Source organism: Moschus berezovskii, chromosome 7 (assembly GCF_049115385.1).
Source record: "Moschus berezovskii isolate FMDL1 chromosome 7, NW_MosBer_1.0, whole genome shotgun sequence".
Taxonomy (NCBI): domain Eukaryota; kingdom Metazoa; phylum Chordata; class Mammalia; order Artiodactyla; family Moschidae; genus Moschus; species Moschus berezovskii.
In genome coordinates this window covers 12,504,742-12,531,287 of record NC_142466.1, presented here as the reverse complement: position 1 = coordinate 12,531,287, position 26,546 = coordinate 12,504,742, and the positions used below count along the sequence as shown (strand labels likewise).

Sequence of the window (26,546 nt, the reverse complement as noted above, 5' to 3'; positions counted from 1 at the left end):
AACAAATGGTAGTTTCTTAAATGTTAGCTGCAGTCAATGAAACTGAAAGCATAATAATAATAATTTTATCCTGTTACATTTAAAATTTATTGGCATATCTTACATTTTGGATGAATATTTTACCACTTTGGAAAATTACTAAGTAACGAAAAGCTTCCACATTTGATACATTTCAATAAGAAAAGAAAAATTTTAAAAAGTCACAGCCAATCTCATCAGGAAAGACATTGTGTTAGAAAATGTGGTGGTTCCAAATTTTCCAAAATTCTTATATTTGAAAGCTTAAATGTTATCATTAACAAAAATAACTGTCAGTTGCTGTCACAATAGACTTTGTTCATTTTAAAAGAAAATACCCTCCAGATAACTAGAACTGAATAACTACTGTTAGTTGTTCTTTCTAGTAAAAATTGAATTCTGTAAAAGTAGCTAGTTTAGTTCTTGTTTAAGACAATCTCCATATCTCAGTGTTCACCACAAATGCTTTCCATGAGCTCCCCATTTTATCACTCATAATAATAAAAAGATGTATATGGAAGTGTAACAGAGCACAGTGAGCTCAGCCTTCAGCACAGCAGTCACTGCTGCGCATCATTTACTCTGCACCCTGTCACCAGGCAGTGGATCCTGCTCAGCCATTGGGCAGTGCAGCAGTGGGCCCTGTCACAAGCAGCCAACTATTAAGAAACCACAGTTAGTGAGGGGATTCAGACAACAGTGGAGTGGTGGTCATGAGGTGGAGAATGAGCTAAGAGTGGATCCTGGCCTTCCCTCCCAGGCCCTTCAGGTCACCCAGCCTTGGGCCAGCAGATGAGCTGGGGGCCCCAGAGAACAGGTGTGGGGCTGTGTCCTGCAGGGCTTCAGAGCCCTCACCAAGGTCACCCACTAGCCTCAGCCCAGGCTTTGGGGCAGCAGTGAACCTCTCCTCCATTCTGATCTCTGCAACCTAATAGCAGTGGCAGTCTGCTGGGTCGCAGTCTGTGGGACCTAGTCTCCTGCTTTGGGTGGCCTGACGAGCCTGAGAGCCAGCTGGGTTGGGTGCCTGGCTTCTTTAGAGATGACAGCTGGGTGGAGTCTCGGGACCAGGCCTTGAGGGAGCTGCCAAGTGAGCTCTGTCTCCTCTTAGTCAGGACCAGGACCTTGAAAGGTGAAAGTTGTGCCTTGGGACCTTGCCCTTTCTTGTCAAGTCAGAGAACAACATTCACTTGGTAGAGATTTACAGAAACATTGTCACCTGACCATGACTTGACCTCAAGAACAAAGAATCTAAACCAGGAGATTTGCAACAACTAACCTCATCCCTCCCTCACCTTTTTTGCTTTTAAAAGGGCTTTGATGAGCGCTTTCAGTAATTTGGGGGTTCTTCGAGCATGAGCCACCCATCTGTTTACATGGCCCCGTAGTAAACCTTTCTCACTTCCAAACTCCAGTGTTTTAGCATTGTTTGGCCTCACTGTGTGTCGGGCACTTGGAGTTGCGTTGTTCAGTAACACAGGGACAAGTATGCAATAAAATTAATTCTACTGTTTCATCAGGCAGAAAGTGGCTTTTTAAAAAGTTCTGAGTGAGTCACCCTAGCATGTAGAGGTCCTGGCCAAAAGAGACATCAGCTGAGGGCAAAGAGATCAAGAAATGGAAACAAGGAATATCTGTTCTCTTAATACACATACATAGCATCTATTTTATATATCCTGTATATATTATAAATTAAGCAGCATTATCATTTTTTCCTCCTTACTTTTCTCTCTTACTTTGAGATATGGCAAATTGGTGTTGGTGAACTTTATAATTTGGTACTTAGAGCACAGATTATCAAAGTGAGATTATAAGTGACTTAGAAAAGGAATGAACAGTACTCAGAGATGGAGACAACAGGCAGACGGGATATTTGATGTTTCTTTTTGAGGCCACCTTCCTTCCTTGTAGAACTGAACCACCAGGTCTTTGCTGTTCTCAAGCCAGCTGGGTTCCCAACTGGAAGTTACCCCTGTCTACAGCTCTTCGACTGAACTGAACTGAACTGAACAGCTCTTCCACTTCCTTTTTGGTTTTCCAGTTTGCTGACTACAGATTTTGGGGCCTCTCAGCCTCCATACTCCGGTGACCAGTTCTGAGCTCTGTCATCAAGAAGCGTGTGAACTGGAGAGCAGGAAGTGTAACTGCCTGTGGGAAACCGGTGGGCCAAGTTCTGAGGAGAGCTGCTGTTTCACTTCCACTCTGAAGGTAGGTCTACCTCAAAAATAAAAAAAAGTTCAGGTATTTCACTTATTGTCTCTGTCTCAAGAGTACCAATCATTTCTTTTCTGGTTCACTCATATTTGTATCACCTGTTGGTTCTGTTTCTCAGGACCCAGCTTTGTGATTATGGTCCATGAGTCCTTTCAGACTCAAGCTTAGAGTCTCTTTCTCTAGCCCTCAGTGTGAATTTTGTGATCAACCAATTCCCAGTAATAAATCTTCCTTTTTAATGTAGTGGAGGAGTTTTTCTATTTTGCAGTGGAAGCCAGGCTGATGCAAATAAATTATTTTAACATCACTCCAAATTACAATTACTTCTTTGTGACTGTTTCATAATTTTATGTTGCTTATTACCCTGGTCAAATAACTACCTGAAATCTCAGTAGGAATAATTCCTTTAAAAATGATGAAATTATTTCAGCTTATCAGAAAATGTATACATCTCCTATATTTCCATTAAATGTTTACATTTTACCACATTGTTCATTTCTCTACTCACTGATATTTAATATATATGACAAACCAATTTGCAATTATTATTTGTATTGACTTTTAAGAATCCTTTACTTATTGTTTAAAATATTTTGTATTTTCTAAACTTTCTTCTTAGCTTTTAGAATGTTTATAGTAGAATTTGATATGTAGAAATTCATGTAAACTACATTTAATGGCAGTTTTTATGTTTCTTTTTCAGTTGCATAGTTTTTAATTCTCAATCGAATTTTCCTGGGTTCTGAAATAAAAAGTTAATATAGTGACATTCACTTTGCTGTACAGCTGAAACTAATAGATTGGAAATCAACTATACCTCAATAACAATTTAAAAGTTAATGTAAGTGGAGATTTATTCCCAGTTTCACTGTGAACTTCAAAAAGTTCATTTTAAAGAATGCTCAATTATTAATTTTTCAATGATATTTATTATTAGGTTAGGAAAGCTTCCTTTTATTCCTACCTGGCTATGGAATACTTTTCATCGTCAATAGAGTTTAACTGTTATTTAACGCTTTTTCTGTATGTGCTGTGATGAGCATATGTTTTATTTTTTTAATATCCAGTAAGAAATTATATAAACTACCCTTGCCTTAAAAAAAAATAAACCCTACCTTATGAAAATGTTATTTTCTTCCTTCTGCTTAAAATGTTATCTCATTTTTGCTGAATTTGATATACTTATTATTTGTTATTTTTGTTCAGTTTTAGTACATGAAGTCAGTATTTCTTTCTTGTATTGTTTTTGTCCAGATTTTTACTAGATGCATAATATTAGTTAAATACCTTATCCTTTAGTTTTATCCTATAAATTAATTTCTGCTTGTGAATAATTGAGATCTTTTCCTAAGGTTTAACACTCAGCAGTTTACCTTTGAGGACTGTTGTCTTTCGGTAAAATGTAGGGAAAATAATACATTTGTTATTAATTTCATTTTGTCAATCGGATGTTTACTTTTTATAAATTGATATTATTCATTTATATTTTTACTTAAAATGACACATCCCACCTAAGTTTCTTAGTAATTTTTTCATGTTTTTTTTTTATTTATTTTTTAAAACATTTTAATTGGAGGCTAACTACTTTACAACATTGTATTGGTTTTGCCATACATTGACATGAATCTGCCCTGGGTGTACATGTGTTCCCCACCTTGAACCCCCCTCCCACCTCCCTCTCCATCCCATCCCTTTGGTTCATCCCTGTACACCAGCCCCGAGCATCCTGTTTCATGCCTCGAACTGGGACTGGCGATTCTTTTCACATATGGTAATACACATGTTTCAATGCCATTCTCCCAAATGATCCCACCTTCGCCCTCTCCCACAGAATCCAAAAGACTCTTCTATACATCTATGTCTCTTTTGCTGTCTCTCATACAGGGTTATCGTTACCATCTTTCTAAATTCCATATATATGCGTTAGTATACTGTATTGGTGTTTTTCTTTCTGGCTTGCTTCACTCTGTATAATAGGCTCCAGTTTCATCCACCTCATTAGAACTGATTCAAATGTATTCTTTTTAATGGCTGAGTAATACTCCATTGTGTATATGTACCAAAGCTTTCTTATCCATTTGTCTGCAGATGGACATCTAGGTTGCTTCCATGTCCTGGCTATTATAAACAGTGCTGCAATGAACACTGGGGTACACGTGTCTCTCTCAATTCTGGTTTCCTCGGTGTGTATACCCAGAAGTGAGATTGCTGGGTTGTATGACAGTTCTATTTCCAGTTTTTTAAGGACTGTCCACGCTGTTCTCCATAGAGGCTATACTAGTTTGCATTCCCACCAACAGTGTAAGAGGGTTCCATTTTCTCCACACCCTCTCCAGCATTTATTGCTTGTAGGCTTTTGGATAGCAGCCTTTCTGACTGGCATGAAATGGAACCTCATTGTGGTTTTGATTTGCATTTCTCTGAGGGATGTTGAGCATCTTTTCATGTGTTTGTTAGCCATCTGTATATCTTCTTTGGAGAAATGTCTGTTTAGTTCTTTGGCCTATTTTTTGATTGGGTCGTTTATTTTTCTGGAATTGAGCTGCAGGAGTTGCTTGTACATTTTTGAGATTAATTATTTGTCAGTTGTTTCATTTGTTATTATTTTCTCCCATTCTGAAGGCTGTCTTTTCACCTTGCTTATAGTTTCCTTTGTTGTGCAGAAGCTTTTGATTTTAATTAGGTCCCACTTGTTTATTTTTGCTTTTATTTCCAATATTCTGGAGATGGGTCATGGAGGATTCTGCTGTGATTTATGTCGGAGAATGTTTTGCCTATGTTCTCCTCTAGGAGTTTTATAGTTTCTGGTCTTACATTTAGATCTTTAATCTATTTTGAGTTTATTTTTATGTATGGTGTTAGAAAGTGTTCTAGTTTCATTCTTTTACAAGTGGTTGACCAGTTTTCCCAGCACCACTTGTTAAAGAGATTGTCTTTTCTCCATTGAATATTCTTGCCTCCTTTGTCAAAGATAAGGTGTCCATAGGTGCATGGATTTATCTCTGGGCTTTCTATTTTGTTCCATTGATCTATATTTCTGTCTTTGTGCCAGTACTATACTCTCTTGATGACTGTGGCTTTGTAGTAGATCCTGAAGTCAGGCAGATTGATTCCTCCAGTTCCATTCTTCTTTCTCAAGATTGCTTTGGCTATTCAAGGTTTTTTTGTATTTCCATACAAATTTTGAAATTATTTGTTCTAGCTCTGTGAAAAATACCGTTGGTAGCTTGATAGGGATTGCATTGAGTCTATAGATTACTTTGGGTAGTATACTCATTTTCACTATATTGATTCTTCCGATCCATGAACATGGTATATTTCTCCATCTATTAGTATCCTCTCTGATTTTTTTCACCAGTGTTTTATAGTTCTCTATATATAGGTCTTTTGTTTCTTTAGGTAGATATATTCCTAAGTATTTTATTCTTTTCGTTGCAATGGTGAATGGAATTGTTTCCTTAATTTCTCTTTCTATTTTCTCATTATTAGTGTATAGGAATGCAAGGGATTTCTGTGTGTTGATTTTATATCCTGCAACTTTACTATATTCATTGATTAACTCTAGTAATTTTCTGGTGGAATCTTTAGGGTTTTCCATGTAGAGGATCACGTGATCTGCAAACAGTGAGAGTTTTACTTCTTTTCCAGTTTGGATTGCTTTTATGTCTTTGTCTGCTCTGACTGCTGTGGCCAAAACTTCCAAAACTATGTTGAATAGTAGTGGTGAGAGTGGTCACCCTTGTCTTATTCCTGACTTTAGGGGAAATGCTTTCAATTTTTTACCATTGAGGATGTTTGCTGTGCATTTGTCATATATAGCTTTTATTATGTTGAGGTATGTTCTTTCTATTCCTGCTTTCTGGAGGGTTTTTTAAAATCATAAATGGATGCTGAATTTTGTCAAAGGCTTTCTCTGCATCTATTGAGATAATTATATGCTTTTTATTTTTCAATTTGTTAATGTGGTGTATTACATTGATTTGCGGATATTGAAGAATCCTTGCTTTCCTGGGATAAAGCCCACTTGGTCATGATGTATGATATTTTTAATATGTTGTTGGATTCTGATTGGTAGAATTTTGTTAAGGATTTTTGCATCTATGTTCATCAGTGATACTGACCTGTAGTTTTCTTTTTTTGTGGCATCTTTGTCAGGTTTTGGTATTAGGTTGATGCTGGCCTCATAGAATGAGTTTGGAAGTTTACCTTCCTCTGCAATTTTCTGGAAGAGTTTGAGTAGGATAGGTGTTAGCTCTTCTCTAAATGTTTGGTAGAATTCAGCTGTGAAGCCATCTGGACCTGGGCTTTTGTTTGCTGGAAGATTCCTGATTACAGTTTCAATTTCCGTGCTTGTGATGGGTCTATTAAGATTTTCTGTTTCTTCCTGGTTCAGTTTTGGAAAGTTGTACTTTTCTAAGAATTTGTCCATTTCTTCCAAGTTGTCCATTTTATTGGCATACAATTGCTGATAGTAGTCTCTTATGATCCTTTGTATTTCTGTGTTGTCTCTTATGATCTCTTCATTTTCATTTCTAATTTTATTGATTTGATATTTCTCCCTTTGTTTCTTGATGAGTCTGGCTAGTGTTTTGTCAATTTTATTTATCCTCTCAAAGAACTGGCTTTTGGTTTTGTTGATTTTTGCTATGCTCTCTTTTGTTTCTTTTGCATTTATTTCTGCCCTAATTTTTAAGATTTCTTTCCTTCTACTAACTCTGGGGTTCTTCATTTCTTCCTTTCCTAGTTGCTTTAGGTGTAGAGTTAGGTTATTTAGTTGACTTTTTTTATTGTTTCTTGAGGTATGCCTGTGTTGCTATTAACCTTCCCCTTAGCACTGCTTTTACAGTGTCCCAGAGTTTTTGGATTGTGGTGTTTTCATTTTCATTCATTTCTAAGCATATTTTGATTTCCTCTATGATTTGTTGGTTGTTGCAGCGTGTTATTTGGCCTCCATATGTTGGAATTTTTAATAGTTTTTCTCCTGCAATTGAGATCTAATCTTACTGCATTGTGGTCAGAAAAGATGTTTGGAATGATTTCAATTTTTTTTAAATTTACCAAGGCCAGATTTACGGCCTAGGATGTGATCTATCCTGGAGAAGTTTCCGTGTGTGCTTGAGAAAAAGGAGAAATTCATTGTTTTGGGGGTGAAATATTCTATAGATGGAGAAGGCAATGGAACCCCTCTCCAGTACTCTTGCCTGGAAAATCCCATGGGCGGAGGAGCCTGGTAGGCTGTAGTCCATGGGGTCGCTAAGAGTCAGACACGACTGAGCGACTTCACTTTCACTTTTCACTTTCATGCATTGGAGAAGGAAATGGCAACCCACTCCAGTGTTCTTGCCTGGAGAATCCCAGGGACGGGGGAGCCTGGTGGGCTGCCATCTGTGGGGTCGCACAGAGTTGGACACGACTGAAGTGACTTAGCAGCAGCAGCAGTCCTATAGATATCAATTATGTGTAACTGGTCTATGGTATCATTTAAAGTTTGTGTTTCCTTGTTAATTTTCTGTTGAGTTGATCTATCCATCGGTGTGAGTGGGGTATTAAAGTCTCCCACTATTATTGTGTTATTGTTAATTTCCCCTTTCATACTTGTTAGCATTTGTCTTACATATTGCAGTGCTCCTATGTTGGGTGCATATATATATTTATAATTGTTATATCTTCTTTTTGGATTGATCCCTTGATAATTATGTAGTGTCCTTGTCTATTTCTCAGCCTTTGTTTTAAAGTCTATTTTACTGATACGAGTATTGCTACTCCTGCTTTCTTTTGGTCTCTATTTGCGTGGAATATCTTTTCCCAGCCCTTCACTTTCAGTCTGTATGTGTCCCTCGTTTTGAGGTGGGTCTCTTGTAGACAACATATATGAGGGTCTTGTTTTTGTATCCATTCAGCCAGTCTTTGTCTTTTGGTTGGGGCATTCAACCCATTGACATTTAAGGTAATTATTGATAAGGGTGATCCCACTGCCATTTACTTTATTGTTTTGGGTTCGAGTTTATACACTCATTCTGTGTTTCCTGTCTAGAGAAGGTCCTTTAGCATTTGTTGGAGAGCTGGTTTGGTGATGCTGAATTCTCTCAGCTTTTGCTTGTCTGTAAAGCTTTTGATTTCTCCTTCATATTTGAATGAGATCCTTGCTGGGTACAGTAATCTGGGCTGTAGGTTATTTTCTTTGGTCACTTTAAGTATGTCCTGCCATTCCCTCCTGGCCCGAAGAGTTTCTGTTGAAAGATCAGCTGTTATCCTTATGGGAATCTCCTTGTGTGTTCAGTTCAGTTCAGTTCAATTCAGTCGCTCAGTCCTGTCCGACTCTCCATGACCGCATGAATCACAGCACGCCAGGCCTCCCTGTCCATCACCAACTCCCGGAGTTCACTCAAACTCATGTCCACAGAGTTGGTGATGCCATCCAGCCATCTCATTCTCTGTCATCCCCTTCTCCTCCCACCCCCAATCCCTCCTATCATCAGACTCTTTTCCAGTGAGTCAACTAGTCGCATGAGGTGGCCAAAGTATTGCAGTTTCAGCTTTAGCATCAGTCCTTCCAATGAACACCCAGGATTGATCTCCTTTAGAATGGACTGGTTGGATCTCCTTGCAGTCCAAGGGACTCTCAAGAGTCTTCTCCAGCACCATAGTTCAAAAGCATCAATTCTTTGGCAATCAGCTTTCTTCACAGTCCAACTCTCACATCCATACATGACCATGGTGTTGTTTTTCCCTTGCTGCTTTTAATATTTGTTCTTTGTGTTTGATCTTTGTTTATTGATTAATATGTGTTGGGATATTTTGCATTGGATTTATCCTGTTTGGGACTCTCTGGGTTTCTTGGACTTGGGTGGTTATTTCCTTCCCCATTTTAGGGAAGTTTTCATCTATTATCTCCTCAAATATTTTCTCATGGTCTTTCTTTTTGTCTTCTTCTTCTGGGACTCCTTTGATTCGAATGTTGGGGCATTTAACATTGTCCCAGAGGTCTCTGAGATTGTCCTCATTTCTTTTAATTCGTTTTTCTTTTTTCCTCTCTGTTTCATTTATTTCTACCATTCTATCTTCTATCTCACTTATCCTATCTTCTGCCTCTGTTATTCTACTGTTGGTTCCCTCCAGAGTGTTTTTGATCTCATTTATTGCATTATTCATTATATATTGACTCTTTTTTATTTCTTCTAGGTCCTTGTTATACCTTTCTTGCATCTTCTTGATCCTTGTCTCCAGGCTATTTATCTGTAACTCCATTTTATTTTCAAGATTTTGGATCATTTTCACTATCATTATTTGGAATTCTTTATCAGGTAGATTCCCTATCTCTTCCTCTTTTGTTTGGGTTGGTGGGCATTTATCCTGTTCCTTTACCTGCTGGGTATTTCTCTGCCTCTTCATCTTGCTTATATTGCTGTGTTTGGGGTGGCCTTTCCGTCTTCTGGCAGTTTGTGGAGTTCTCTTTATTGTGGAGTTTCCTTGCTGTGGGTGGGGTTGGACAGTTGGCTTGTCAAGGTTCCCTGGTTAGGGAAGCTTGTGTCGGTGTTCTGGTGGGTGGAGCTGGATTTCTTCTCTCTGGAGTGCAATGAAGTGTCCAGTAATGAGTTATGAGGTGTCAGTGGGTTTGGAGTGACTTTGGGCAGCCTGTATATTGAAGCTCAGGGCTGTGTTCCTGTGTTGCTGGAGAATTTGCATGGTATGTCTTGCTCTGGAACTTGTTGGCCCTTGGGTGGTGTTTGGTTTCAGTGTAGGTATGGAGCCATTTGATGAGCTCCTATCGATTAATGTTCCCTGGAGTCAGGAGTTCTCTGGTGTTCTCAGGATTTGGACTTAAAGCTTCCTGCCTCTGGTTTTCAGTCTTATTCTTGCAGTAGCCTCAAGACTTTTCCATCTGTCACTTTCAAGGCGGTTCCCTCTGTTTCAGCTTCTTCTGTTTGCTGGGCTCTTCAGTGTCTAATTTCCGCCCTGACACAAGGGGGCGGTGGTGGACACTTTTTTAGGCTCACTTGTTCAGTTGTGCTGTGGGGAGGGAGGGATGCTGCAAACAAATATCATTGGCATCTATGGGGAGTGCTCAGTGTCTCAGCCACACTGGGTTTGCCCCTGCTCGCAGCGTGTGTGCTTACCCTGTCTATACTGCTCAGGCTCTAGGTTGCTCTGCTGGGAACTGTCTGAGGCGGGCCCTGGGTTGTATGCACTTCCCAGGTCTAAGCCTCTCAGGTTCAGGTACTGGGGTACTCCTCAAAGGCACAGACTTGGTTGGGCCTGCATTTTGTGCCCTTCCCTGGTCTGAGCAGCTCAGGTGACCAGGTGTTTGGTAAGTGCGGTTGCTTCAATTATTGCCTCCCCGTCCCTGCTGCTCGGTTTTCTGGGTGTACAACCAACGCGCCTTCTCAGGCAGATGTTGACCATCCAGAATCCCAAGAAGTCTTGGTTAGCAATGAAGCCTGCTTGCAGTTTGGTAGATGATGCCTCTCTGGGGCTGCAATTGCCCCCTTCCGGCTCTGGCTGCCCTCCCATGCCTGTCTCGGCGGAGGATGGGCCATCCGCAGCTGGCTAGCTCTGCTCAGTCGTTTGTTCTGTGGGGTCTGGTGGAGTCTTAGGTTAGGACTTTTCGCCTTTTTGTGGGGTAGCTATCCCACAGTCTGCTTTGCTATCTCATGTTAGCTCCCTCAGATTGCTCTCGTGGCATTCAGGCCCAGTCCTTACTTAAGCAATGCAGCCCGTGCCTCCCTGCCCAGCCCCCACTTGCTAGTGGCAGATGCCGGTGTCTGGGCTGCTTCGCTGCTGGGAGTTACCACTGGGCATGTAATCTATGGGTTTTAATTATTTATTTATTTTCCTCCCAGTTATGTTGCCCTCTGAGGTTCCAAGGCTCGCCACAGACTCTCCAGTGAGAGTGTTTCCTGGTGTTTGGAAACTTCTCTCTTTTTTAAGACTCCCTTCCCAGGACGGGATCTCAAGCCCTACCTCTTTTGTCTCTCTTTTTATCTTTTATATTATTTCCCACCTCCTTTCGAAGACAATGGACTACTTTTCTGGGTGCCTGATGTCCTCTGCCGGCAATTAGAAGTTGTTTTGTGGAATTTACTCAGCGTTCAAATGTTCTTTTGATGAATTTGTCGGGGGAGAAAGTGGTCTCCCCGTCCTATTCCTCTGCCATCTTAGGACTGCTTCACCTTTCATATGTTTAAATATCTGCTATGGTGGCTCAGAGGGTAAAGAATCTGCCTGCAAAGCAGGAAATCCAGGTTTGATCCCTGGGTCAGGAAGATCCCCTGAAGTAAATGGCTACCCACTCTAGTATTCTTGCCTGGGAAATCCCATGGACAGAGCAGTGTGGCAGGCTACAGTCCTTGGGGTCCTAAAGAGTCAGATATGACTGAGCGACTAACACTTTCAACTTTCTTTCATTGTTTCAAATAGTGGAGGTTTTGATGTCCAGCATTTGAAAGCAGGTTGCCAGCTTTATGAATCTAATAGCAACAGACATACTGGCAGTTCCCCAGAAATGTAACAATGAGACCAAAGAAGGGCACAGTTCAGTTCAGTTCAGTCGCTCAGTCGTGTCCGACTCTCCCCGACCCCATGAATCACAGCACGCCAGGCCTCCCTGTCTATCACCAATTCCCAGAGTTCACTCAAACTCATGTCCATTGAGTCGGTGATGCCATCCAGCCATCTCATTCTCTGTCGTCCCCTTCTCCTCCCACCCCTAATTCTTCCTAGCATCAGACCCTTTTCCAGTGAGTCAACTCGACGCATGAGGTGGCCAAAGTATTGGAGTTTCAGCTTTAGCATCAGTCCTTCCAATGAACACCCAGGATTACACAGCTAAGAAAATTCCTCCTGGCATCAGAGTCATCAGTGTGTGTCTAGAAGGCTATGCACATGTGCTAAGGAGTAACACCCACTTAGAACAATGACAGTATGGTATAGGCAGACTTGAAACATTTCCAGGCCACAGTGAAACTTATTTAAAAAGGGCAACACTCTTATTGGCTATTGGGAGTCAAGCACATTTTGTCCAAATACGAGCTGTAGAAAAGGCCACTCTGAATATCAGTGAAGGCATAGAATAAAAATGAATATTTAAGACCAAATGGAGAATCTTAAACTGAAGTAAAATAGCCAAAATTAAAAATAAAATTAAATTCCCTTTTAACAGTAGAAACCAAAGGGAAGAGATTGTATTCTTGGAATCTTTGGGTCCCTGAGGAGAGGTTTAGCCCACCTGGTACGGGAAACTCAGGGATTTGGTGAAGATTTAGACCGGGACTCAAAACTGTGAGGCTACAATGCTTGGTAGCGGTGCCAATATGTCTGAGACTTATAGTCTTGTTGGTTTTGAGTGTAACCAAATATGTATATAGCAGAAATTATGGTTGATGCTAAGGCGAAAGCTGTTAATGAGACAGTTCTGACATGAACACAAATCAAATTTTCCCCAGGTTTCAAATCTTTCTCTAGTTCGTGCCATTGACAGAAAGGAACAGGAGAGGACTGGCATATAAGACATGTAATTTGTAGGTTACCAGCCCTTGTGTCGGAGAAGACAATGGCAAGCCACTCCAGTACTCTTGCCTAGAAAATCCCATGGATGGTGGAGCCTGGTAGGCTGCAGTCCATGGGGTCACTATGAGTCAGACATGACTGAGTGACTTCACTTTCACTTTTCACTTTCACGCATTGGAGAAGGAAATGGCAACTCACTCCAGTGTTCTTGCCTGGAGAATCCCAGGGAAGGGGGAGCCTGGTGGGCTTCCATCTATGGAGTCACACAGAGTCAGACACGACTGAAGTGACTTAGCAGCAGCAGTCCTTGTGTGACAAGGCCAGAGTACAAAGAGGAAGGGCATGTGGGACAGAGGAACAGTAAATCAGACACGCACACAAACACCATCCGCAGACTGTCTTTGCTCAGCACATACATTCCATAAACAATGACCACTTCAAATTGCTTAAAATAATGGAAAGTAGAAATAGGCTAGTACATTTTGTGTTTACTGGTTGTTTATGGCCCCAAATGATTAGAAAAAGTTGAAATTTTCTGCCAATGATCTAGGACAAATGTTATAACATTGTTACTTCCAGGAGATTACAACTTAATACTTGGAAAAGATCATTAGGCTTTGGTAGTCTCTTGAAATAGAAGCTATTGGTTTTTCCTTCTTTGTTGTTTTTTCAGTAGGCACATTCTGTGTTTCTTCCTTAGGTAAAGTTAGAATATTCTGTGCTTACATCCTAAGTGAAGCCATAATATATTTCTAATTTTCCTTAGTTTTAGGTGGAACAGGTTCCTCTGCTTCATCATCTTTTTTTTTTGGTCTCATGAAAAGGAAAAGCAAAAGCAACAGACATGGTAGTAGAAACAAAAAAGGAATCAGCAAATATGGTAGCGGGTTACTCTTTTCCACCCTTCCTTCTGTTTTGGGGGCAGGGGGTGGGCCACTGTCCACACTGCCTCCTCTGCCTTTTTTCTGGCAGTAGGGAGGGTCCCACTCGGAGTTGCAATGGCAGTGATGTCTGTTGTTGCAGACTCCCCTCATAAAGCAGAGCCCAGGTGAGCAGAGACTTGGAACAGTGTAAAAAGAGACGCACTTCCTTCTGATGCAGATGTTTCCGGGACCACACTTTGTACCATCTTTCACCTCACCAGTATCAGCTGTTCTTATCCCGATGTGGTAGTCTGTACCCCAGCAAGTACTATTATTGACTTTAGTCCAATGCAGAGTAGTGTGATCTCTCATTAGGGGAATTTCTTTCACATTCTCACACTGAATCCTCCCACACAGGCTGTCTGACATGTTGCATTTTACATACGAGGTGGCTGTGATACCACAGTTGCCAAAACGGTCACCTCGGGTATTCATTGCCCTGTAGCAACTCAGGTTTGCATTCTTGGCCTCTTTGCCAAAGATTTTCCTACACTGTTCATTGCGGTCATTGCACCTCTTTTCATAGCAGTAACCACCACCTGTGCAGGAGGTCCCATCCTGCATGTACACATCTTCTGGACACTGATAGGAGGTCCCATTGCACCACTCTGGAAGATCACATTCATTTTCTACTTTCCTACACATGGAGCCTGATGGCATGAATGTGCAGTTCTCACAGCAAAGGCCAAAAGCACAGTTTACATTAGCTGTCATAGTGCAGTTTAACTGACAACAGGGATCAGTGTTACACCTCTGTAAGGATCCACAGTCACATTGTTCTCCTTCTTCGACCACACGGTTCCCGCAGCGTGTCTCCCTGATGACTGCAAGTGGATCTGGTGATGTGTTCAAACAGTGTCTTCTATTACCAAGGTTCCAATAATAACCATAGCTGCAGTTGCTGAATTTAGTTGATGATGTTACAGTTGGAAACAATATGCACCTTGCTGTTGCACATTTACACGTTTTGGGATCATCATGCGCCATACCCAAATTATGGCCCATCTCATGAGTCACAATATATGAATGAAGAAAAATGTTACCATTTTGGAAAGTCTCAACTCCACAGCTATGAGTTTGTGAACACACTGTTCCAACATAAGCTAAGCCAAGAACGCCATCATAATTCTTTTTTACAAAAATATGTGCCACATCATGGGGCACACGTTTATGGAAGCCCTTTTGCTTCCATTTGCAAAAGTTACCCAAGGCATCTCCAATCGTTTCTACTGCAATAAGGCTTTCTTCAGTCCATATCTCCATTCCCATGAAAAGTACTTCAAGATCCAGTGATTTCATAAGATCACTTACTCCATTTAAAACAAGGAACACTTCTTTCTGCACAAGTGAAGTATTACTTTCATGATGAAGATATCGAGTGTGATCTACAACCACTGCAACTTCAAGAAAATACTTGTGGGTCCACCAGCCTGTATATTTACTTTGCATCAAAGTGGAATTAATGCTTTCTTGAAATTTCAATTGTCCTGCTATTTCTTCATCTGTTAATCCACATCTAATGTATGAAAATTTTGTCTCCTCATTGTCTAGCTTATATATTAGATGCTCAAATGCAGTAGAAAACCTTTTGGGTTCAATTTCATAAACAATGTCATTTGTCTGTAACATTCCTTGAAAGCCCCCAAAGCAGTTATTGAGGGAAACCAGAGACTCTGGGTCCCCCTCCACGTAACCACGGTAATAACAGTCATCCTGGACAAAAGGTTGGTCTTCCAGGAGAACACCCTTGTCTGCATAGGTGAACACTGGGAGGTTTTTGGACAAAAAATTCTTCTTGATCTTTATATGAACAACATGTCTCTGCCCCCCAAAATGCAGTTTGTAAGAGAACCAGCCTTGAAGCTTCATGCCTCTATTGGTGGGGGTTACCCTAAGGGGAATCACCACTTCTGGGGGGTCAAGTCTTTGGGAGTGCCCAGCCTGGGGCCATCCAGGAAGGAAGAGGAATACTTTCAGCCAGAGAAGCAGGAGAGTAACCTTCATATACACCAGGAACTCACCAACACCTATCACGGAGCCATCATATTTAGCCATTGGTAGAAAAAGAGGGCAGGACAGGATACATCAATGTTCAGTCTCCTCTGAGCTGATGTATTCAATATTAACCTTTAGTTTGTTCTCTGGCAAAGTCATGCAGTCAAAGCAGCGGCACTAAAAGAAAAAAAATAAGTAGAACAGGGACAGGGTGGGAGTTATGAGCAAATCAAGATAGAGGAAAAAGGAAGGGTACAGGTTAGGATGAATGAGAGTTTGGCTTAAGACATGTCTGACATGCTTGTAAGTAATGGTGAGGCAGAATGGGACTGTGTGAGTACACAAGAATGGTCACTGGCCTACGATGACACTTGTTGAATCTAGAGGAAGGGCACATAGTGATTCGTGATACAGTTCTTTATATCTATTAATATGTGCAAACATTTCCACAATATATAAGACAAAAGAGTCTCAATGGAAAGGTGAATGAATATCATATTCTGATAAAGGAGTCTTGTGTTACACATTTGGATGTTATGATAATAAAATACAGGTCTTCCTTTTACTTACAAGTGAGAATTATTTAATCATAATACTCAGGAGAGATATAAATATTATTCACATATTATTTTTTCTCATTGTCCATATAATGTATTTCCATGTAACAAGTTTTTATTTGTCCTAAATCCTCTGCATTTCTCTTCATCTAAATCTGTGAAATAGAAGGAGTCTAACATCGCTAACTTTCACAGCTTTGAGGATCTACTGTAATGCTACCTAATTCAATGACTAGTAGGCCAAGGTGGTCTTGGGAGGGGGAATATGTTGGGTTGTCGATGGATGTTACTCAAATGTATTTACATTCTATTGTACTGTTAAGAACAGCATTTAAAAACCTGTACCCTTATAAAATGGGAGGAAATCAGTGTAGTTGGGAGGGTAGCAATTGAAAATGGGAAAGTACTGAATGCAAAATAACCTTCAGAAGTAAAAAGGAAATCAGTGGGTCCTTAAAGGAAGGAGGAAAGCTTGAAGGAAGGAAAACTGTCTTAGAGTGGCAGAGACATCAAAGTCTCCACATTATAGGATTTTAAGGTGATCAGTTCCTGAGTGCAACCTCACAATGTATTATTTCATAATCAAAACAGGTAATACATATACCATATGAAAATACCATCTACAATTATCTCCATAATACAAATGTGTTATCATATATTTGTTAGCATGAAATCTGATAACATGCCTGGCTGGCAATACTGATTTTCTGCTTTCCTCTTTGAATAAAGCATTTGAAAAACATGTAATGTTCATACATGATGGGATACACTTAGAAAACATAAGTGAACACACAGATCAAGATTATTAACTGGTCTAGAGCTCTAATTTGAACAGAGGTTTTAGCGGAAACAGCACATTTGGAATTTTTAAAAGTGCTTTCAATACTTTATATTTAAAATGCTTGCTTTAACTTACCTAGTGAAATATCCACTGTCTTTATCAGATCATTAAAGTAATTCTATTGTTTACAGTAAGAACCCTTGGCCTAGTTGAAAAAACACAGAAAAGCTAGTTCTGAGGATTCTAATTCAGGTTGATCCAGTCTACTTCCCACACTAGGTAATATAAAAATGAAAGATGCGTGATTAAGGAAGGACCTGAAGGCAACCCACTCCATTACTCTTGCCTGGAAAATCCCATGGATGGAGGAATCTGGCAGGCTGCAGTCCACGGGGTCGCTAGGAGTCGGACACAACTGAAGCGACTTAGCAGCAGCAGCAGCAGCAACATCTACTAGATCCTGTAGTCATTTCTGCTTAATTAGAAAATATTTTGTTTCTATGTTCCTTGTCTTCCCTTTTCTGGAATCATTTTCCTGTCATTTATGGAATTTTCATTTCATAAAAGGAAGAAACAATGTCCTGTGTGCTCACACTTCTTCACAGAAAGCCTCTTATTCCTAGTTAATTCTGCTAAACCTTTAAATCAAGAGGATAAGGTGACAATGTGTAGCCCAGCAGAGAAGATTTCCATTCTCAGAATCTCCATGTGCCATACAGACTAGACATTTGTTAGTAATTTGCTTTGATGATAAACCTACTTCCAGACCTCTAAACGGCTAGCCATCTCATTAAGCTGTGCTGTGCTTGGTCGTTTAGTCATGTCTAACTCTCTGTGACCCCATGGACTGTAGCCCACCTGGCCCTCTGTCTGTGGAATTCTCCAGACAAGAATACTGGAGTGGGTTGCCATGCTCTTCTTCAAGGGATCTTTCCAACCCAGGGATTGAACCCAGGTCTCCCAATTCTTTACTGTCTGAACCACCAGGGAAGCCCCTCATTAAGCTACCATTTACATTACATTATTACTCTTAAACCAATTTTCAAATCAGTCCTACACAAACCTCAAAGAACTGGGCATCTGATTTACTAAGGTATTATCCACCAATAATTTCACTTATTTTCTGGGTACCAAGTGAGTGAACATCTAGTTCAATTTCATAGCTCATTTTCAACAATGTTTAGACATTGACTTAAGGACATGGCCTGTATCTTAACATCACCTTGACTGCCCTAACTCCTACATATTATTAAACTGTTAACCATAACCTTACTCCTAATAAAAATTCACTCCTCAGATTTATAAAGGATGAAGATAATTTTTCATCATTTCCCCCCTTTTCAGTGCCCTTTATTTTATGTTTGACTACTGTAGTCTTGTTTTAGATCCCTTCAATTCAACCACTGTTGACTAAAATCCTCAACCCAAACTAGGTCAGATTTTTTCACTTGCTTTCACACTCTTAACAAAAACTGCAAAACTGCTCAGGAAGTAAATTACAGAGTATGTTTATGGTAATTAATGAGTAAAAGGCAGACTAAAATAGGCATGAGGTACCTAGTGTGTGTGCTAAGTGCTGAGTCATGTCCAGCTCTTTGCCATTCTGTGGACTGTAGCCTGCCAGGCTTCTCTGTCCATGGGATTTCCCAGGCAAGAATATTGGAGTGGGTTGCCATTTTCTACTCCAGGGGATCTTCCTAAACAGGGATTGAACCTGTAACCTCTTTCATCTCCTACATTAGTAGGTGGATTCTTTACCACTGAGCCACCTGGGAAGCCTGAGATCCCTGATACATCAGTCAAAATGATGAAATCATGAACTGATACTTTCTTCAACACTTTGTTTTTAATACATTGAGCTTTTTTGCCTGCATATAGTAATACTGTTTAACTTGCTAGTTTTCTAAATTTTCTTTTCTGACTGGGTATAGTAATGTTGTTTCTTAACATGCTAGTTTTCTAAATTTTCTCTTCAGCACCTAGGACCCTCAGCCTAGCAATCTACTGTCTTTATCTCCACGAGTAGTTATTATTGAATTTAAAGAATGGTACTTTAAACCATAAAGCCACAAGATTTTTATTTTGTGTATGTTTAATGCAGAATTTGATACCTTTGTCCTTTATTGTTGCAGCTAGTTGGTGGGGGACTTAACTTTTTAGATTATTTTTTTTTTTTTCATCATTTAAGTAACCTGAGATGCTGGGGTATTAGGGTACTTTCCTTGTACTAAAGAGGAGCATATTTCACAAAATATCAAGGCTCCATAATGAAGTAAGATCCTTAAATGGAATCCTTAAATGGGATCTTTTTTAGGACACCAACCTCTGAATTGTGAATAGAATCCTTGCAATTTTCACCTCTACATTCGATGTATGGGAATACATGGGATGAAAATAAGGACGATAGTCATTGTATAGTCCCTAGTCAGGGACTCTAGGGACACTGCTCATGAGGGAATATTTCACTAGTAATGTGGTACAGTGCCATACTAGCGCACACCCTTCAACCTAGACTGCCACATGTTATCTCACAGATTCCTTTTTTCATCTTTTCCACAGCTTCATCAAATTCAGTCATCTTGGTATCATAATTATCACCTGCCTCCTCACTTTCATTTGCAGCCAAATTCAGTATTTTCCAAATTGCAAAAATGCATTATTATACTATTTTTTAACTCTCAACCAAGTAGAATAGAGCAGAATAGGACATAATAATAGTCATAGATACCCTTCTAGTTTCAAAAAATTCACAAAGAATCATGTTGTGTTTGTATGGATGTGTGTTTGTGAATTCATGCATGCACAAATTCTAGCACTTTTCCCTTCACAGTTAAATTCTTGAAAGACTTACCACAGGTAGAATTAATGGTTATTATGGTATTTTCTAGTTATAACTTTGTGATAGTTTGTGCCACTAAGGTCTGTGAACAAAGTTTTTTTAAGTTGAAACATTAGATGACAAAGAGCAATAAAAATCTCTCCCCTTTCATCTCTTCATTGTTTATGTTCCAGATTGAAGTGCTTAGCAATAAGGCTCCTCCAGTTCTAAAGACCATGGCAATTGGATAAAGGTCTTCCACACTCTGGCTTTGCCTTCTCCATCATACTCTAATTACTCCTCAGTACCATTCTAAAGGAGATTGATCCTGGGTGTTCATTGGAAGGACTGATGCTAAAGCTGAAACTCCAATACTTTGGCCACCTCATGCGACGAGTTGGCTCACTGGAAAAGACTCTGATGCTGGGAAGGATTGGGGGCGGGAGGAGAAGGGGACGACAGAGAGTGGGATGGCTGGATGGCAACACCAACTCGATGGACATGAGTTTGAGTGAACTCTGGGAGTTGGTGATGGACAGGGAGGCCTGGTGTGCTGTGATTCATGGGGTCGCAAAGAGTTGGTCACGACTGAGCGACTGAACTGAATTGAACTGAACTGAACTGATGAATAAACCTGACTATAGTCCTTATTCCCATCCCATGCATTTCTTGCACATAGTATAAGTGTTTAGTGTTTTTTATTTGTAGTTTAGTGCTTTTATTCATACTGTTTCCCTCATCCCAGATTATTTCCTCAGCATAGAACCTCATAATGAAACAGTTGAATTGCTTCAAGTTCCAGAAATAAGTTTGATCTGGTTTAAACCATTGTTCAAGGATTGAGTCATCAGTAACCATCTATGACTTTCACTCTAAGGTCAAGGATAACTCCGACATTTCATATCTGTAAATAAGTGTGCCTCATCCATTAGCAAGAACTGTTGTCAGTAAAGAAGTGGCAAAAAGAGATTACAAAGAAGAGAGAGATGAAGAAAGTATAGTGTGGGTGGTGATGCTAGCATCATGGTGGCATAAGTTGTTCCTATTTTCTCTCCCCTTCATTTTACAGTTAATTTGACACCCTTGTATTAATAAGACTGCTCGATACCAGGAAGGATTTGGGGAAACAGTCATCATTTGTGCATCAGAAAATAAGCAAGAACTTCTTGAGGCCTAGAATTCCTTGGAATTGGATTAATAGTACCCATGGGGCTTCCCAAGAGGCTCAGTGGTAAAGAACCCACCTGCAGGAGATTTGGGTTTGATCCCAGGGTCAGAAGATACTCTGGAGGGGGAAATGGCAACCCGTGCCAGTATTCTTGCTGGAAAATCCAGTGGACAGAGGACAGTGGCGGGCTGCTGTACATGGGTTCACAAAGAATCGGACATGACTAAACAACTGAGCACACACACATGGTCTTTTCTAGCTTTAGCCCTATCAGAGAAGTCACTGGTGACCCACTCCTGTACTCTTGCCTGTAAAATCCCATGGACGGAGGAGCCTGTTAGGCTGCAGTCCATGGGGTCGCTAAGAGTTGGACACGACTGAGCGACTTCACTTTCACTGTTCACTTTCGTGCATTGGAGAAGGAAATGGCAACTCACTCCAGTGTTCTTGCCTGGAGAATCCCAGGGACAGGGGAGCCTGGTGGGCTGCCGTCTATGGGGTCGCACAGAGTCGGACACGACTGAAGCAATTTAGCAGCAGCAGCAGCCCTATCATAGGGAGTAACCAACTGATCACTGAGCAAAGATTTTTTATTTGAGATCTTACATAACATAAGAGAATAAAAAGCATCTCTTTTTTATTTGATTATTTTCTAGTTTTAACTGCTGCATTTAGGACTGTACCAATTTTATATCCATAGCAACTGAGTAATGGCCCTCCTCATTCTGGACCTGGGAAGAACCGTGGGAATATTGTACCTGGACATGAACAGCCAAGACCTTGGAAAGGCCGCATATGTTCTTCTGGGTGTAGCTGATAGAACAAGAGACTTAATAAATAAAGGAACTGTGCCATCACCAACAATGTCAATAAATCTCTAAAACTGAGCCCAGAGCCATGAATCCTGAAAAAGAGGTGCTTAAGAATTGAAAATAGGTATACAAGGAGATCCAACCAGTCCATTCTAAAGGAGATCAATCCTGGGTGTTCATTGGAAGGACTGATGCTAAAGTTGAAACTCCAATATTTTGTCCACCTCATGCGATGAGTTGACTCACTGGAAAAGACTCTGATGCTGGGAAGGATTGGGGGCGGGAGGAGAAGGGGACAACAGAGAATGAGATGGCTGGATGGCATCACCGACTTGATGGACATGAGTTTGAGTGAACTCCGGGAGTTGGTGATGGACAGGGAGGCCTGGCGTGCTATGATTCATGGGGTCACAGAGTTGGACACGACTGAGCGACTGAACTGAACTGAACTGATACTGAAGAAAGTCAGTGAACTATAAGAAATCCTAGAAAGGCAGTTCAATTAGATTAGGAAAATATAAATGAACTGAATGAGTTCTTTACCAAAACCAAAACAAAACAAAAAACAAATGAGAAAGGCTAACAAAGAACAAAACAAATTCTGGAGCTGAAGAACATGATAAGTGAAATGAAGAATATAATATAGATATTGTAGATATATATCGATAATATCTATATAGATATAGAAAAAGAAAATAACTGTAGTAGAGTAGAAAAGAAGGAAGACAGAATAAATGACTTAGAGGATAGGGTTTTTGAAATAAGTTACAAAAGAACAAAAAGAGTGAGAAATTAAAATGAATGAAAAAAGCCTACATTATCTATGGGACTCCATTGAAATGGAGCATATCTAAATAATTGTGTGATGGTGAAGAGAGAAGGGGAGTTGATAGAAAATTTAGTTAAATTAGTAATCGCAGAAATCTTCCCACACCTGCACATATTAGGAGATCTTAGTTCAATAAACTAATATATCACACTGTTATCTCAATGAAAAAGATATTCTTAGAGACATATTATACTGAAACTATCAAAATCAGGTAATTCTGATTGCAGTCTGGGTAAGGAGGTAAGGAGGGGGATATTTAGGTTGTAATTTACAAATTAGTTCTATTAAGCTATCAGTGGATTTCACAGTGGAAACCCTACTGGTCAGGAGAAACTACAGTGGCATATTTAAAGGATTAAAAGACTGCCTGTTAAGAATACTCTGTCATTCAATGTTATTATTCATATTTGAAGGATAAATACTTTCCCCAACAAACAAAAACTAAGGGAGTTTATCACCAGTAGACCTGCCTGGCAGGGAATATTGAAAGGAATTCTTCAAGCTAATATGAAAAAACTAACCAGCTATATGCAACCATAAAGTACACAACACCCTGATAAATGTTAAAAATTAGTTAGATTTAGAAATTTCTAATTGTATAACCGAATGGAGTGTTGACTACTTAACAATCGTATAGAGGTTGAAGAAAAATAATGAAAAATTACTATAACTACTATCATTTGTTAATAAATACACATCATTAAAAGAGAGAGCAATTGTGACATCAAACATATAAAGAGTGACTCAATAAAGAAATGAAGATAATTTGTTATCATCATAAGATGGACAGTTTCAACTATGAGATATTTTCAGCAATCCTCAGGGTAATTACAAAGCAAAAATCTGGAGTATAGTCTAGAAACAGAAAAAAGAAATAGAGCATACCACTGTGGAAAGTTATCAATTTATAAAGATAGGCAGAAACAGAGGAAAAAAGAAACTGGAAATATAAAACATGGAAAACCTTTACATATCAAAAAGCACTCTGATAGATGAAAGTATTCTCAAGAAAGTGTTAAGAAATGAACTCAGGAACACAGTAAAATGTTCATACGCTGTGACCAATTGGCATTTTTTGCTGGATGGAAAGATGTTTCTATGTACACAAATCAATATATGGGACACATTAATAGAATGAAGAAAAAACCACATGGTCATCTCAATAGATGCATAAAATCCTTTGATAAAATAAAATGTCCTTTCATGATAAATATACTCCACAGAATAGTTATAGAAGAAATACACCTCACATAGTAAATGTCTTATACGACAACCCCACAACCACCATTTTTCTCAGTTGGTCAAAATTGAAATCTTTTTGTCAAGATCAAGAAGATGAGAATGTCTCCTCTTAGCACTCTTATTTAATCTGGTACTAGAAGTTTTAGCAGGAGCATTTAGGCATGATAAATAAAAGGCATGTGAATGAAAAGAAGATTGTAAATTTGTCTTTATTTGCACATGACATAATCTTGTATGTGTATATATGTGTGTGTATGTATGTGTGCGCTGAGTTGCTTTAGAGTCTGACTCTTTGTGACCCTATAGACTGTAGCTGACCAGGCCCCTCATGGATTCTTCAGGCAAGAATATTGGAGTGGTTGCCATACCCTCCTCCAGAGGATCTACCCAACCCAAGGATCAAACCCATGTCCCTTATGTCTCCTGCATTGGCAGGTGGGTTCTTTACTGCTAGCACCACCTGGGTAGCCCGAAGCTAGAGGTAGTGACAGAATTCCAGCTGAGTTATTTAAAATCATAAAAGATGATGCTGTTAAAGTGCTGCACTCAATATGTCAGCAAATTAGGAAAATTCAGCAGTGGCCACAGGACAGGAAAAGGTCAGTTTTCATTCCAGTCTTAAAGAAGGGCAATGCCAAAGAATGTTCAAACTACTGTACAGTTGCACTCATTTCACATCCCAGGCAAGGTAATGCTCAAAATCCTTCAAACTAGGCTTCAGTTGTTTCATGAACCAACAACTTCCAGATGTACAAGCTGGGTTTCCAAGAGGCAGAGGAACCAGTGATCAAGTTGCCAACATTTGTAGAATCATAGATAAAGCAAGGGAGTTCCAGAAAAACAACTACTTCTACTTCATTGACTTCACTAAAGTCTATGACTTGTGGATCACAACAAACTGTGCAAAATGCTTACCTGTCTCTTGAGAAACCTGTATGTGGGTCAAGAAGCAACAGTTAGAACCGAACATGGAACAATAGACTGTTCAAAATTTGGAAAGGAGTATGACAAGGCTGTGTATTGTCACCCTGCTTATTTAACTTTCATGCATAGTACATCATGTGAAATGCCAGGCTGGATGAATCACAAGCTGGAATCAAGATTGTCAGGAGAGATATTAATAACCTCAGAAATGATACCACTCTAATGGCAGAAAGTGAAGAGGAACTAAAGAACCTCTTGATGAGGATAAAAGAGGAGAGTGAAAAAGTTTGCTTGAAGCTAAACATTAAGAAAAACTAAGATTCGTCTAGTCAAGGCAATGGTTTTTCCCATGGTCATGTATGGATGTGAGAGTTGGACTGTGAAGAAAGCTGATCGCCGAAGAATTGATGCTTTTGAACTGTGGTGTTGGAGAAGACTCTTGAGAGTCCCTTATACTGCAAGGAGATCCAACCAGTCCATTCTAAAGGAGATCAATCCTGGATGTTCATTGGAAGGACTGATGCTAAAGCTGAAACTGCAATACTTTGGCCACCTCATGCGACGAGCTGACTCACTGGAAAAGACTCTGATGCTGGGAAAGGTTGGGGGCGGGAGGAGAAGGGGACGACGGAGAATGAGATGGCTGGATGGCATCACCGACTCTGTGGACATGAGTTTGAGTGAACTCTGGGAGTTGGTGATGGACAGGGAGGCCTGGCTTGCTGTGATTCATGGGGTCGCGGAGAGTCGGACACGACTGAGCGAGTGAACTGAACTGAACTGAAGATCATGGTATCCAGTTCCATCACTTCATGGCAAATAGAAGAGGACAAAGTGAAAGTAGTAACAGATTTTATTTTCTTGGGCTTCAGAATCACTGCAGACAGTGACTTCAGCCATGAAATTAAAAGATGTTTGCTCCTTGGAAGGAAAGCTATGACAAAACTAGACAATACATTAAAAATCAGAGATACTATTTTGCTGACAAAGGTCCATATAATCAAAGCTTTGGTTTCCCCAGTAGTCATGTATGGATGTGAGAGTTGGATCATAAAAAAGACAAAGTGCTGAAGAATTGATGCTTTTGAATTGTGGTGCTGGAGAAGATTCTTGAGAGTCCCTTGGACTGCAAGGAGATAAAACTGATCAATTCTAAAGGAAATCAACCCTGAATATTCATGGGGAGAATAGATGCTGAAGCTGAAACTCAAGTACTTTGGCCACCTAATGCAAAGAGTCAACTCATTGGAAAAGACCCTCATGCTGGGAAAGATTGAGAGCAGGAGGAGAAATGGGTGCAGAGGATGAGATGGTTAGATAGTATCACTGATTCAATGGACCCAATTTGAATAAACTTCAGGAGATTGGGGAGGACAGAAGAGCTTGGCGTGGTGCAGTTCATAGTGTCACAGAGTTGGCCATAACAGTGACTGAATAACAACCACCATTCATTCTGCTATTCATTCTTTATACAGTTTTTTAAAAAATTCAATAATTGAATTTTCCATGTCTGATTGCACAGTTTTTATATCTTCTTGTTCAATGTTAAAACAGGCATTGCTTACATTAATTATTTTTCTCAGTTCAGTTAACATTTTTATCACCAATATTTTGAATTCTTTATCTGATAAATAGTTGATTTCTGTTTCATTGTTTTCAGTGGTTCCTTTTATTTTTCAATTGAGAGTAGTTTCTCTGCCTTTTCACTTTGCTTAACTTTCTCTGCCTTTAATAATTTAAATAAAACAGTTATCTTTTGAGG

The 26,546-nt window shown here is 39.8% G+C and overlaps 1 protein-coding gene across 1 annotated transcript; it reads right to left on the bottom strand.

Moving 5' to 3' along the window:
* Positions 1-13,487: 13,487 nt before the first annotated feature.
* On the bottom strand, positions 13,488-15,713 carry LOC129557441 (disintegrin and metalloproteinase domain-containing protein 25-like). The gene has a single exon (XM_055427965.2). The coding sequence runs from the start codon at positions 15,711-15,713 to the stop codon at positions 13,488-13,490; it is 2,226 nt and encodes a 741-aa protein (XP_055283940.2).
* Positions 15,714-26,546: the final 10,833 nt, after the last annotated feature.